The sequence below is a fragment of the Puma concolor genome, chromosome E3, assembly GCF_028749965.1.
Source record: "Puma concolor isolate L17-30 chromosome E3, mPumCon1.1.hap2, whole genome shotgun sequence".
NCBI classification, from domain to species: Eukaryota; Metazoa; Chordata; class Mammalia; order Carnivora; family Felidae; genus Puma; species Puma concolor.
In genome coordinates this window covers 19,286,826-19,298,910 of record NC_141682.1, presented here as the reverse complement: position 1 = coordinate 19,298,910, position 12,085 = coordinate 19,286,826, and the positions used below count along the sequence as shown (strand labels likewise).

The 12,085-nt window shown below is 57.6% G+C and overlaps 1 protein-coding gene across 1 annotated transcript; it reads right to left on the bottom strand.

Annotated features, from left to right (window-relative positions):
- Positions 1 to 339: 339 nt before the first annotated feature.
- Positions 340 to 5,924, bottom strand: CORO1A (coronin 1A). Its single transcript, XM_086692472.1, has 11 exons — positions 5,759 to 5,924; positions 3,954 to 4,152; positions 2,766 to 2,888; positions 2,543 to 2,672; positions 2,279 to 2,463; positions 2,001 to 2,120; positions 1,675 to 1,779; positions 1,397 to 1,542; positions 1,222 to 1,279; positions 891 to 1,106; positions 340 to 557 (listed from the first exon to the last, which is right to left on the bottom strand). The coding sequence occupies exons 2-11, from the start codon at positions 4,149 to 4,151 to the stop codon at positions 453 to 455; spliced, it is 1,386 nt and encodes a 461-aa protein (XP_086548598.1). The 5' UTR covers position 4,152; positions 5,759 to 5,924; the 3' UTR covers positions 340 to 452.
- Positions 5,925 to 12,085: the final 6,161 nt, after the last annotated feature.

The window sequence follows — 12,085 nt, the reverse complement described above, 5'->3', positions numbered from 1 at the left end:
CACGTCAGTTTCAGTTCCCCACCAGCCATACTGATACTGACAGTAAGGTGGCGTGTTGTTGTGGTTGACTAGAAAAGACAAATCCTGAGTAACCGTGGCAAGGGCCTTGAGCGGCTCAGACCTTGCCAGCTCTGCGAAGGAGCTGGAAAAGAGTAGGCTCGCAGCCCACATCAGCATGGGGGCTCCCACCCACCAAGGCCTGTTCCTGTGGTCTAGGGTATTTGGAGGCATTCCCCGGCTCCTGCTATGGGCCAATCTCACAAGGTAACTGAGGGGGAAGCTCAAGGGCAGGTCATTTCAGCAGACCCAGCATTCAGGTGGCCATCAGAGTCTGAGAGGTACCAGAAAATAAAGCCATTTTATTTTTTATCTGCCATCGTGGCCTGGGGAGAAGGGTACGACTGGAAGGGAGGGAGGTGATGCTGTGGCCCCAGCTGAGGCCCTCGGGTCCTCTACTTGGCCTGGACTGTCTCCTCCAGACTCTCCAAGCGCTTCTGTAGCTCCTGCACTGTGGCCTGGAGCTTCTTCATTTCCTCCTCCAGCCGGTGTATGGCGTCCTGGGGGACCCATCGTTGCGTGAGTCCCAGCTCCATCCCGGGCTCCCCTGACCCTGGCAGCCCCCCACCCCCCTACCAAGAGCCCCAGGGCCTGGCCCTTCTGTCTCTCAGCTGGTTGCTGCCCAGACAGCTGCAGGCCAATAAGCTTGAAAACTGTTTTCTGAGGCCTCAGGATCACCCAGTCCCGGCCCCCAAAGGATCCCCAACGTTGTGAGTGTGAGGGGACCCAAACACCAGCCACCTTCCACGGGGACAATGACTCCATCTATCAGTAGCAGCCCCTGCCCTATAGGTCTTCTCGTCCTGCCTCCCAGGTTCCCGTCCACTTCTCACCAAGCTGGGGGTACCACCGGCCTCTGGTGCTGCCTTTCTGCGCCCGGTGTCCAGGCCCCGGTTGACCCTCAGCTCCCGGCTCTTTGGGGGCACATAGCCATCCTTGAGGGAAATGAGGAGGGGCCCGGCATCCTGGCCCTTCAGCCACTCCTCAGCCGTGAGGGCAGCGTCAGGCCCCGCGGTGGGTGGGTAAAGGTCCTCCTGGAACAGGTCCGACTGTGGGCAAGGCCAAGGCTGGGTAAGCGAGTGCTTGGGCCACACCACCACCACCCAGCAAGTGTGTGAGGTCAGTGCCTGGCCCGCAGCCCAGGAAGGGGCATGGGAGCATCACCTTTCTAGGCACTGTCATGGCAATGGGCTCACACCTCCGCTCGTGCAGCTTGTAGAATCTGTGGAAACGAGAAGGTGAGCAGCGCCTGCGGCATGGGGGCGGCTGGAATCCAAGGTCGGCACGGGGTCAGCACAGCCCAGGGAGCACGCTCGGGGCAGGGGCAGGGGTCAGTCACCTGGCAATCTCACACTTGTTCACCTCCAGGCCGCGTTTGGGCATGTAGCCCATGCCCCGCTGGGACTCCTTGGAACTGAACATGGAGAGATAGTGCAGATATGGGGCCTCGGAAGTGATCTCGAAGTACCGGATGGAGCTGTCACCCTGCAGGTGGCACGTGCAAACCCCGAGATCAGCACCGACAGATCCCTCTTGCCTGGTCCTCTCCAAGATCCACCCCCACCCCCACCCCAGACCCCCCTCCTCCCTCCACAAGCCGCTGCCCGACTGGGACACCTTGCCACAGAGGTAGACTATGTTGGTGTCGGGGTCAAAGAAGGGCAGCAGGACGCCACTGCTCGTGTCCAGTTCCTGCAGGGACAGTGGCTCCTCCAGGTGCTTCTGTAGAGATGGGTGAGACAGGGAACAATGAGCTGGTCCAAGTCAGGCCTGTGAAGCCCACCGGGCAGGGACTCGGGGAAGGCCCTCACAGAACAACCAGCGGAAACCTCCATCCCACAGAGGGTAAACTGAGGCCCATGGCTGTGTGGGATCATGCAAGTGGCAGGGCGGGGACTAAGCCTCCAGTCCTGCCTGATCGCCGCTCCCCACCCGGCACTCACCGTGTCCCACAGCGCCACCTGCCGCTCACTCATGCGGCTGAAGCCTGTGGTCAGGATCTTCCCATCAGATACAAACACGGCCCGCACAGGCCGGGTCCCCTCATGGGGACGGTCCTTCTCCTGGAAGGAAAGGGAGGTGGTCAGTCAGTACCCGCACACTCATCCTAATGACCAGACTCCAGGTGAGAGCAAGGGAGGGCAGCATCTAGGGACCCGGCTGGTGGTGTGTGCAAGGGTAAATGTCCTAGGGTCAAGGGGCACGATACATGGCAACTCACAGCTACAACAGTGCCTTTGCGGGGCTCAATGATGCGCACGCGCTTGTCGCGGCAGGAGGTGCAAATGAGCGCGCCATCTCGGCTCCAGTCCACACTGTAGATTGTGTCCGGGTGCACGTCCGAGCCGAGTGTCAGCACAGCCGCCCCGGTGCCCACGTCCCACACCAGGATCACGTTGTCGCAACCTGGGTGATATCCCCACTGTCAGAAGCCACGAGCCTCGCTGTCACGTGACCAGCCCGCCCCTCCTCTTCCCCCAGGCACCTGCACTGAGCAGCACATTCTGGGCTGTGGGGTGCCAGGCCACGATGCCCACGCGCTTGGTGTGGCCCTCCAGGGTGACGACAGGCTCCCTCAGGGGCAGCGTCAGGCCCCCATCAGGGATCTCCCACACCTGCAGAGAGGGGGCAAGTGAGACTTGGGGGCTCCAAATATCAGATCTGGTGCTGGAGCTCTCCCAGCCCCCGTGTCCCCCCCCACCACTCACCATGACTGTGCAATCCTCAGAGCCACTGGCAATGACATTATCATTGTGCGGGCACCAGGCGATGTCCAGCACCGGGGCTGTGTGGCCGCAGACCATGGGCGCGTTCTTGTCCACACGTCCAGTCTAGAGAGCACAGCAGGATTCTGAGGGAGGTGTTTTTGCTCTCCAAACCTGATCCAACCTCCCCAGACCCTTTCAGAGAGGCACAGAGGAAGGCAGTGGGGTCCCCGTCCGGGCAGCTCAGAAGGGCTGGCCACAAGTAGTGCAGGAAGGGGATGCCACACCGGGCCCTGGTCCTGCCTTAGTGTTAGACCCTGGCCAAGGTCCTGACATCTCACCTATACCCTGGGGCTGGCCCCCGCCCCCTTCCCTGAGTGAAGCTTCCAGGGGATGACAGGCCAAGGCTCTAGGGAGGGGAGGTTGCATTAAGATTAGGGTTCCCCAAGGAAGTATGGGGATGGGGATGGAGATGGGTCCTTCCAAAAGGACAGGGACCAGGAAAGGCCGTCATAATTGGCCCCAGGCAGGAGCAGAGGTTTGGAAATGGCCGCTTCCGGGGACGGCTGCTGCCTCGGCAGGGCTTCCTGTGTGAAGAGCGCACCCAGCTCTCACCCCACAACCACTTCCTCTTCTCTCTGCTTCCATCGGCCCTTTTAAGGTAACATCTTAGGGCCGATCTCCCCTTCCTGTCTCACCCCCCAAGAGCACAGGAGTGTGCTGGGGGTGGGGGTCAGCAGAGCGGATGGGGGTGGCTGTGACCAGGACCAGAGGAAAGGCAGGTTTGGGGGAGGAGAGAGGGCCTCTTACACCCTCCCTGCCTGCAGCAGGGGGGGCCAGGGCTCAGGCAGGCCCAGGCCCAGAGCCACCCCTACCCTGAGAGCACCGCTGGGTCTCCCCTCTCCCCACAGAGCCCTCTCTGTGCTCCACAGGGGCATCAGGCTTGGGAGACCAGGCCCTGGGTCTGCAGGACTCGCCGTGTGACCTTTCTGGTGTCATCTGAGCTCCAGTTTCCATGCGACCACTACATGTAGGAGCTGGAGAGGCGTAAGGCTCATGTGGCCCAGCTCAGTTTTACAGATGACAACGCTGCAGCCCGGGGAGGCTTAGCGACAGCCATCAGGACCCCCAAGGGGCCACTAGATGGCCAGAGGCCCCCTCAAGTGGAATACTGCTGCTCCAGGGGCTCACCTTGCCCAGGGACAGCACCAGGAAGGCCCCTCCCCCGCTGGCCTCACAGATCAGGGCAACGAACTTGGGGTTGACAGCACAAAAGCCACTGTCCCAGGTGGTCTGTGAGACGCGCACGTCCTCATAGCACTGGTCGGCCTTGGCTGGCTGTCCAAACACGTGGCGGAACTTGCTGGAGCGGACCACCTGCCGGCTCATCCTGGGGGGCGGGGAACGTGGGGTTTGAGGGCTTTGAAGGGAGCTTCAGGTCAACTCTGACCTTAGAGTGTCCTCTGTGCCCCCCAGAACACCCCTCCGCCTGGCCTTTAAGGTCTCAGCTAATTCATCTCCCTGGGTTCCCTGCCCCCTCCACCATAACTGCCATCCTGTTGCCCTCATACTCGCCTTCCTCACCCCTTCTCACCCCACCCCCCACCCCACCCCCCCCCCCCCGGCTAACCTGCAAGGCCAACCTTCTCTACCCACCCCAGGCCTCACGTCTGTACCCTCAGCCTGTAGGGCAGAGCCCGGTGTGGGGTAGCACCAAGGGTCGATTTGTCGACCGCTGATGGACACAGCCCTTCCTCTCTGAAGCCTCACTCCCACACTCTGGGGGCTTCAGTGTAGACAGCCTGGAGGGTGGGTTCGCTCAGTCACAGCAGCCAGGCCTCACATCCTTCACACCTACATGGGGAGCTTCCTGAAGGCAGGGACAGGGCTGGCCCCCCCATCGCCTGCTGGCACCGGGCTCCGCAGACACAGGGAAGCAGCGTGCGGGCCTGCCTGGGAGGCAGGTCCTTGGGGTCAAGACAGCTTCCCCAACAGGTCTCTGGACACCAGAAACAGGCAGATGGCTTGGGTCCTACTATCTCCTTCCCACACCTCTGCTTCTAGAGTCTGCCTAAGCAGGTGCCCTTAAATACTGTCTCCACCTGCACTGAAACTATCCACAGGGAGAGGCGGCGCTGACTTCTCTGAGGTCCAGTGAAGACGGTTCCCCCACCATGGCTGGGCGGAGAGCGATTAAAGCCAAGGGGACTGCCTCTGGCTCCCCAGGTTCCAGACCCCATCCTGACGCCCACCTGCATCACCTTCCTGCTGAGCCGCAGGGCCACGCTGCCGGCTCAGAGGGTGCCCTGCCAGGCCTCCACTCCACCCGCCCAGCTTCACCCCTTCTCACCCAGGCACCCCTCCCCCCCCCACCCTGGCCTGGCCTGGGAGGTTCCAGGAGGCTCCAGGGCCACCTGCCCAGAGAGCAGGTGAGGAGCATTGTGAGAAGGAGCAGTCTGGAAACAGGGGGATCAGTCCCAGGTGAGAGACCTGGGCCTGGGGAGAGGGGAGCCCCAAAACCGAGGTTGGGGGACAGGAAGCCGGCGCCCCACCCTGCCTCCTCCCCCACCGCAGGTACCAGGCCCAGAAACCGCGGAAAGGGGAACTTGGTCTTTTCTTGTTTTGCTCTCAACCCCTTCCTGTCTCCAGGCTCAGGGCAGCTGCTCGGCGCACCCCACCCTGTCCCCACCCCCACCCCCGATGCCCGTTCCGGGGAGCGTCAGGCCCCCGGCTCCCCCACCTCCATCTTGGCTGCGGTGGTCCCTCACCCTGGCCTGCTCACAGCGCCCTGGGACACGCGGATGGGCCCTCCCACGCACGCCCACCCCCGGGGCCAGTCCCCTCCACGGCGGCGCGGACGGTGGGCTCTCTCCCACCCCCGGGCGGCGCGCGACAGCCCGGCCGCCCCCACAGCCGGCTTCCGCCAAGCTGACGCCGGCCCCACAGGTGGCCCGGGGCAGGGATGCCTAGTCCCTTGCCCGGGGACCCAGGCTTACCTGCCGCTGAGAGATGAGTGACCCACCCCCAAATGGAGGAGGGAGAGGAGGAGGAGGAGGAGGAGGAGGAAGGAGCCAGCGGAGCCAGAGACTGCCCGCTGAGGATGCTCTTGTCAAGACAATGAATGAGAAGCGGCGGCTGCCCGCCTCCTTCGGGGTGGCAGCGCCCCTTTGGGCGGAGCTCTTAAAGGGGATAGCCCTTCTCCGGGCGGAGGCACCGCCCCCCGCCCGCGGCCTCCCTCCCTCCGCCCAGCTCGGCCTCGCCTGCCAATTCCGAACCCAAACAGATGCTGCCGGCCAGTCGCTGACAATCTCATGGGCGCTTCTGTAATGTCAAAATGCAAAAATACCCCGTTCCTTCTTCCCTCCCTCAGTCCGCTCCCAGCCCACTCACCATCCTGTCCCTGGCGTTCGTAGAAGCGCCCATCAGCCCCCCCCACCGCCCACCCCCAGCTAAGGCTGAGCTGCCTTCCGCAACCCCCCCCCACCCCACCCCCGCCCCCGCCAGACAAGGAATGGAGGGGGAGGGGCTCGTCCAAGCTCCTGCACTTACAAACGGTGGCCTCGGGAGGGTCACCACCTCTCACATCTCGTGTCTTCATCCGGGAGCGCCTCCGCCCCGCCTGCCTCGCGGAGAACGAATGAGATACTCTGGCATCACGGAGGCTTCTTCGTGCCCGGGGTTGCAGAGGTGAATGAGTCAGGGAGGGTCAGGTTCCTGCCCCGCAGAGAGCTCTCAGCCTGTTGGAGGGAGGGGAGCGAACGAACGACGGCTCCAAGGATGCTAAGCAGAGGAAGAAGCCCGACTTTCTGCTCAAGAGGAAGGGGGAGTCCACTGTCATCCTTGGACTCAGAGAAGGGATCATGGAGGCTGCAGAGGGTACGAGAGGCCTTCCCCAGAGTCAGACTGCTCTCTGAGTTGGGCTCCTGGCTGCCCCTGCTGAGTGATCCCGGGCAGGCTTATTTCACTTCCTTCAGCCCCAGTTTCTCCCCTCTGTAAGACTCATACCCAGCTCAAGAGGTTATGGGGAAAGCAAAGCCTTATGCACTTCGTCCGGAGAGATACAAGTGCTTAAGAAGTGTGGGCTCTTATCATTTTTACTATTTTCAGGGCACCGGGCTGGGCCTGAGAAGGTGGGAGGGGGGCCAAGAGGCATGACTGGAGGAGGCCTTGTGGGCTGAGGGGCAGCCGAGCAAAGGCCCAGTGATGTGATTCCTCAAGGGACGGGGTCAAATCCCACCTCCACCACGGACTGGCGGCACGATCTCGGGCATGAGGTCTGACCTCTGACAACCTCAGTTTCTCCGTCTGCAAATGGGGGACAAAGACCGTGTGACCTGCCCTCTTCACAAAGGTGTAAGGCTCCAATGAGACAAAACTCGTAAAAGTGTTCTACACATTATTAAATTGTAGAAACCTATGGGTGGTGTTGTACCTGAGAGCCTGCCACTGGACCGGCCTGGACCGGACTGGACGGGGATGCTCGGGGACTGCAACGGGTCGTCTCCACCCGAAGTGATGAGAATAACAGCCAGCATTTACTGTGCGCCTACTGTGTGCCGGGCGCTGTCTCAACACTATAAATATGTTACATCCTTAGCATAGGAAACCCATCCATCCATCCTGAGGAAATCGTTTCATCCCTATAACACAGATACCACCTCCCTTTTACGGAGGACCCAGGCACCCTTTGCCTTCGGCCCTGGAGTGCCCCGCTTCCCGGCAGGAGACAAGTGGACTGGCCAGAGGCCTGAAAACCATGCCCCCCGGAAGCGAGAGCCTGACAGGCCTACAGAGGGACAGGCTGGGAACCGCAGATGCCGCTTGCACATCCCAGCAGGTGTGCGGCGTGTGGTGGGACGGACAGGTATGGGGCTGCTGCAGATGACAGATGTGAGGCCAGTGGCACCGGCTACGGGGAAGCAGGTGTCCGGGGAACGCAAGTCCGAGAGGCAGTCCAGTGGTGGGTGGTGAAGGCCCTGCCGCGAGGCTCCTCGTGTACCTAAGGAGGGGCAGACGGCTCCCTGAGAGGGGCGTTGGGACAGTGTGACTGTGGCGTGCTTCTGGCCCAGCCTCTTAGCGTCCTTTTCCTTCGGGGAACCAACCTTTCCACACTGGCAGTCTCTAAACTTCAAGAGGGGGTCCGAGGTGGGCACAGGGCCACAGCTCCCCAGTCAAACCAATCTTTTCTGATTGGTTCAGGGAGGGCCGCTGGATTCAAGGCCATGTGATCAGAAGCAGACGCGTTGGAGCTGCTGGCAAAAAGAGCCCACTTTCCACTGGGGGTCAGTAAGCCCATAGGCTATAAGCCCGGCACTAGTAGTGACCATCTTGTCACCGTATAGGAAAAGCTGGCCCGAATCAGCCCACACAGACACCTCCAGAAGCAAGATATGAAGACTAACATGTTCTTGGCGTCATTGGAGTACCTGGATCGAGCTGTGCCTGAACCCCTTAACCTTTCTGTCACGTAAGGCATAGGTTCCTTTCTCCACATAAGCCAATAAGTCTGAGTCGGATTTCTGACACTTACAACGGAAAGAGGTCCTGACGGGTACATCCACTCTGAGAGAGACAGGACAGCCCTAAAGAGACTGTAGAGCATGATGGAGTCGGACAGACCTGGAGAACTGTAGCTTTGCATGTCCTGCTGCCCAGGCAGAGTGATAGTTCCTAACCGCTAAAAGGTACACAGCACTGCTCACTTTCTAGAACACGTACCCATCACCCAGCTTTAACAATTATTAACAGGTACCCAGTATTGATTCATTTCTTCTTCCACATTATTGTCTTGTCTATTAAACAAATAGACATATTTGTCTATTAAAACAAATCCAAGACGTCATAGCATTTCAATATTTAAATAAAAACTTAAGTATTTCAGGGGTGCCCGGGTGGCTCAGTCGGTTGAGCGTCCGATTTCGGCTCAGGTCATGATCTTGTGGTTCGTGGGTTCAAGCCCCGCGTCGGGCTCTGTGCTGACAGCTCGGAGCCTGGAGTCTGCTTCGGATTCTGTGTCTCCCTCTCTCTCTCTGCCATAGGTATATAATAGTTTATATTATATAGTATATTATAAGTATAGGTATATTATAGGTGTATTATAGTTTTGTAGCCATTTTGAATGGATTCTTCTTATCCTAGAATGCTTTCTTTCCTTCTAAAATCGCTTTTATTTACAATAAAACACGTCTTTCTTTCCATACAATGAAACACATTCCTTTTAAAAGGCATGATTCAATTAGTTTTGACAAATGTATATACCCAAGTAATAGGCACCATAATCAAGATGTGAAATACTTCCATCTCCCCTAAAAGTTCGCTCATGTCCTTCTACAATTAATCCTCACCCTCAGCCCCAAGGAACCACTGATCTGCTCTTTATCAGTCTGGAGTAGTTTTGCCTGTCCTAGAATGTTCCACGCAAATGCAATCATACAGTATGGGTCTGACTTTTTTCATTGAGCATAATGTGTTGCAATCCATCCACGTTACTGTATGCCAGATAAGGATTTTTACTCTACCTAAGCACAATACCATTATGTAATACATAATTACACCTTTAAAAAGCTAGCAATAATTTCTTAACGCAATCTAATACCCAAGTTATGTTCACGTTTACATGATTACATTAAAAAAAGGACTTCAGCAGTCAATCTTAACCTCACTATTGAATCTACTCGATTCCCTAGATCTAACTGTTAGTTTGTATGAAATACTGGGCGGGGGGGGGGGGGGGGGGATAGAAAACCAGGGTAAATGACACCATGGGGGGTGCAATTACATAAATCTGCATGTGAAAATGTGTGAATCTAGAAATGTGTGAAAACCCTATGGGACAAATAAACCAGGTTATTTGTCATTCAACAAATGAGTGGCATTCAAAGAAAGGGAGGGGAAACGGTATAAGAGACTTTTGAAAACATCAATCAACTGTAATATCTGGGCTGTCCGTGGATCCTGATAGAAACAAATCAACCGCAGAAGGAGATTTTTTATATTCGGTTCTGTCACTTACAACCCAGAGTCCCGACTGCTCCAAGCAGTACTAGGTCCCCCGTGCAGCACTAACATTCTGTCCCTGAGGAGTCTCGGGAACCCTGTCAGGTGTTTTGCTGTCCCTCTTTTCCAAATGATGAAATCGAGGCTCAGAGGAGATAAGTGACCCACCGAAGAGCACACAAAGTGGCATTCAAATCCAACCCCTCAGGGCAGGTGGGTTGACAAACTGGAGTGGAGCTCTTGGCCATGGCTGGAGCCTTGGGGGCTTGGGGTCAAGGGGAAGGTGGTGAAGCTGGGAAGATCCGCAAGAAGCAGATCCGGAGGGTCCTCAACTCATGTCTTCTCGAGGAGTTTGCTCCCAAGACAAAGAGAAGCAGGGCGCCTGGGTGGCTCCGTGGGTTAAGCATCTGACGCTTGATTTCGGCTCAGGTCATGATCTCATGGTTTGTGAGATCGAGCCCCACGTGGGGCTCTGCACCGTCAGCGTGGGGGTCTCTCCCTCTCTCTCTGCCCCTCCCTCTCGCTCTCAAAAGTAAATGAATAAACATTAAAAAAAAAAAAAATGACCAGGGGAAGCGCACACAAGTCTCTAAGCAAAGAAGTGGTGGGGCCTCATTTGCAGGGCGTTACTCCAGTAGCCTGGCCCCTGCCTCTGTGGCCCCCCAGGCCTTCTCTCGGCTGTGGTCCTCCAACTGCCTCCAGGCTCAGCTCTAACCCACATCCGAGAACCAACCCTGACCTTAAGCAGGAGGCTCTAAGGGCGCCGTGGCCACAGGCTCTGGCCTAAGTTAACCTCGCCAGTCGCTTCTTGCCGACCATCTGCCCAGGTGGCCTTCCTCACATTTACGAGATGATCGCGCTCCTATTGTATGGGGAAAAGAGGTGAGAACTCTTCTGAACCCTCCGCTCCCACCAGCGACAGCACCTCCACTTCCTCTGACCAGCCAGACACTGTAATCACACAGACGTCCCACTTGGGCCCAAGGCTGAGTCCTCCTCCTTGGGACGCATTCCTTCCCTTTGCCCTAGTGACCTCACTCTGTCCCTCAACCCCTTTCTCTCGCACAGCCGAGTCCTACTCTCCACCAACCCTCTCTCTTCGCCGTGTACCAACGGGCTTAAGTCCCCCGTGCCTCTGGGGGGAAGCTCTCTCAACTTGGCAACCTCTAAACCACTTCCCTATCTCATTCTTACCCTTCACCATCAAGTTTCTTGACAGAGCTGTTTACACTCACGGCCTCCACTTCCTCATCTCCTACTCTGGCACCTACGTGAGACTGGCTGCTGTTCCCACCACCAGACATCACCTTGCCCTCGCCAAGGCCACCGATGCCCTCCTGATCGTGAAATCAGACGTTTTGGTGGCGAGGCCGCCAAGCTGATGCCACTGACTACTCCCTCCCTCTGGACTCTTGCCTTGGGCTCCCCCTCCTGCTTCTCTGCTTTGTTCTGCAGGTTTCTCTCTCGACCCCCTGCAGAGCGGCTCCCTTTGCTCAACTTGCAAGGTGCTCCCAGGACTTGGCTGCTTCTCCTCGCTCCCAAACTCCCCACCCCATCGCATCCATGTCTGCGGCTTCAACTACAAATGTTGACGCCCCCCCCCTCGCCCCCATCTGTCTTTGTGGCCCAAACTTGCCGCCTGTGCTCCCTGGTTCTGACTGATGACTCCCCGGCTCGACCTGTTAGCACCTCAAGGGACGGCCTCCCAGAGGAGGAAGTCTTGACCTTGAATCTCTCCCTTTCCCTCCGTGCCCAGCACTGTGGCCTGAGTTGTGTTTCTTGGGCCATCGCCCTAGCTCCCTGTCTAGTGACTGTCTGCTCTCTTATGCCATTGCTAGAGTCACCTTCCTGGTCATAATATGCCTACCTTACAAAACGCTACCGTCTCCTCAAGCAAAAAAAGTTGAAACTCTCCCAGCACGATGTACAAAGCCCTTCCTGATCTTCCCCTTCCGGCCTTGCTGTTCATGATGACATGCTGCCTCCCTCCTCCGGTCCGGAGGCTGGACCCTCGGATGTCTACAAGGGGAGGAGAGCAGGTGGCTGGTCCAGTTACCTGTTGCAGGGTAAACTAGTCCCAAACTACAACCACTTCTTTATCTCTCTTTATTCTAAGGTTTTGAGAGGGAGTGTGCCAAGAAAGAGCCCTCCAAGATGGTAAGCCCATGATTGACACGGGGTCCTTCTACTACATTCTACTGGGTGAGCAGTCACACGACCAGTCCAGATTCCAGGGGAGAGGAAATTAATTCCTCCTTTTGGTTCTTTTTTTTTAAATTTTAATCTTTTTTTAATGTTTATTTATTTTTGAGAGACAGAGCGTGAGC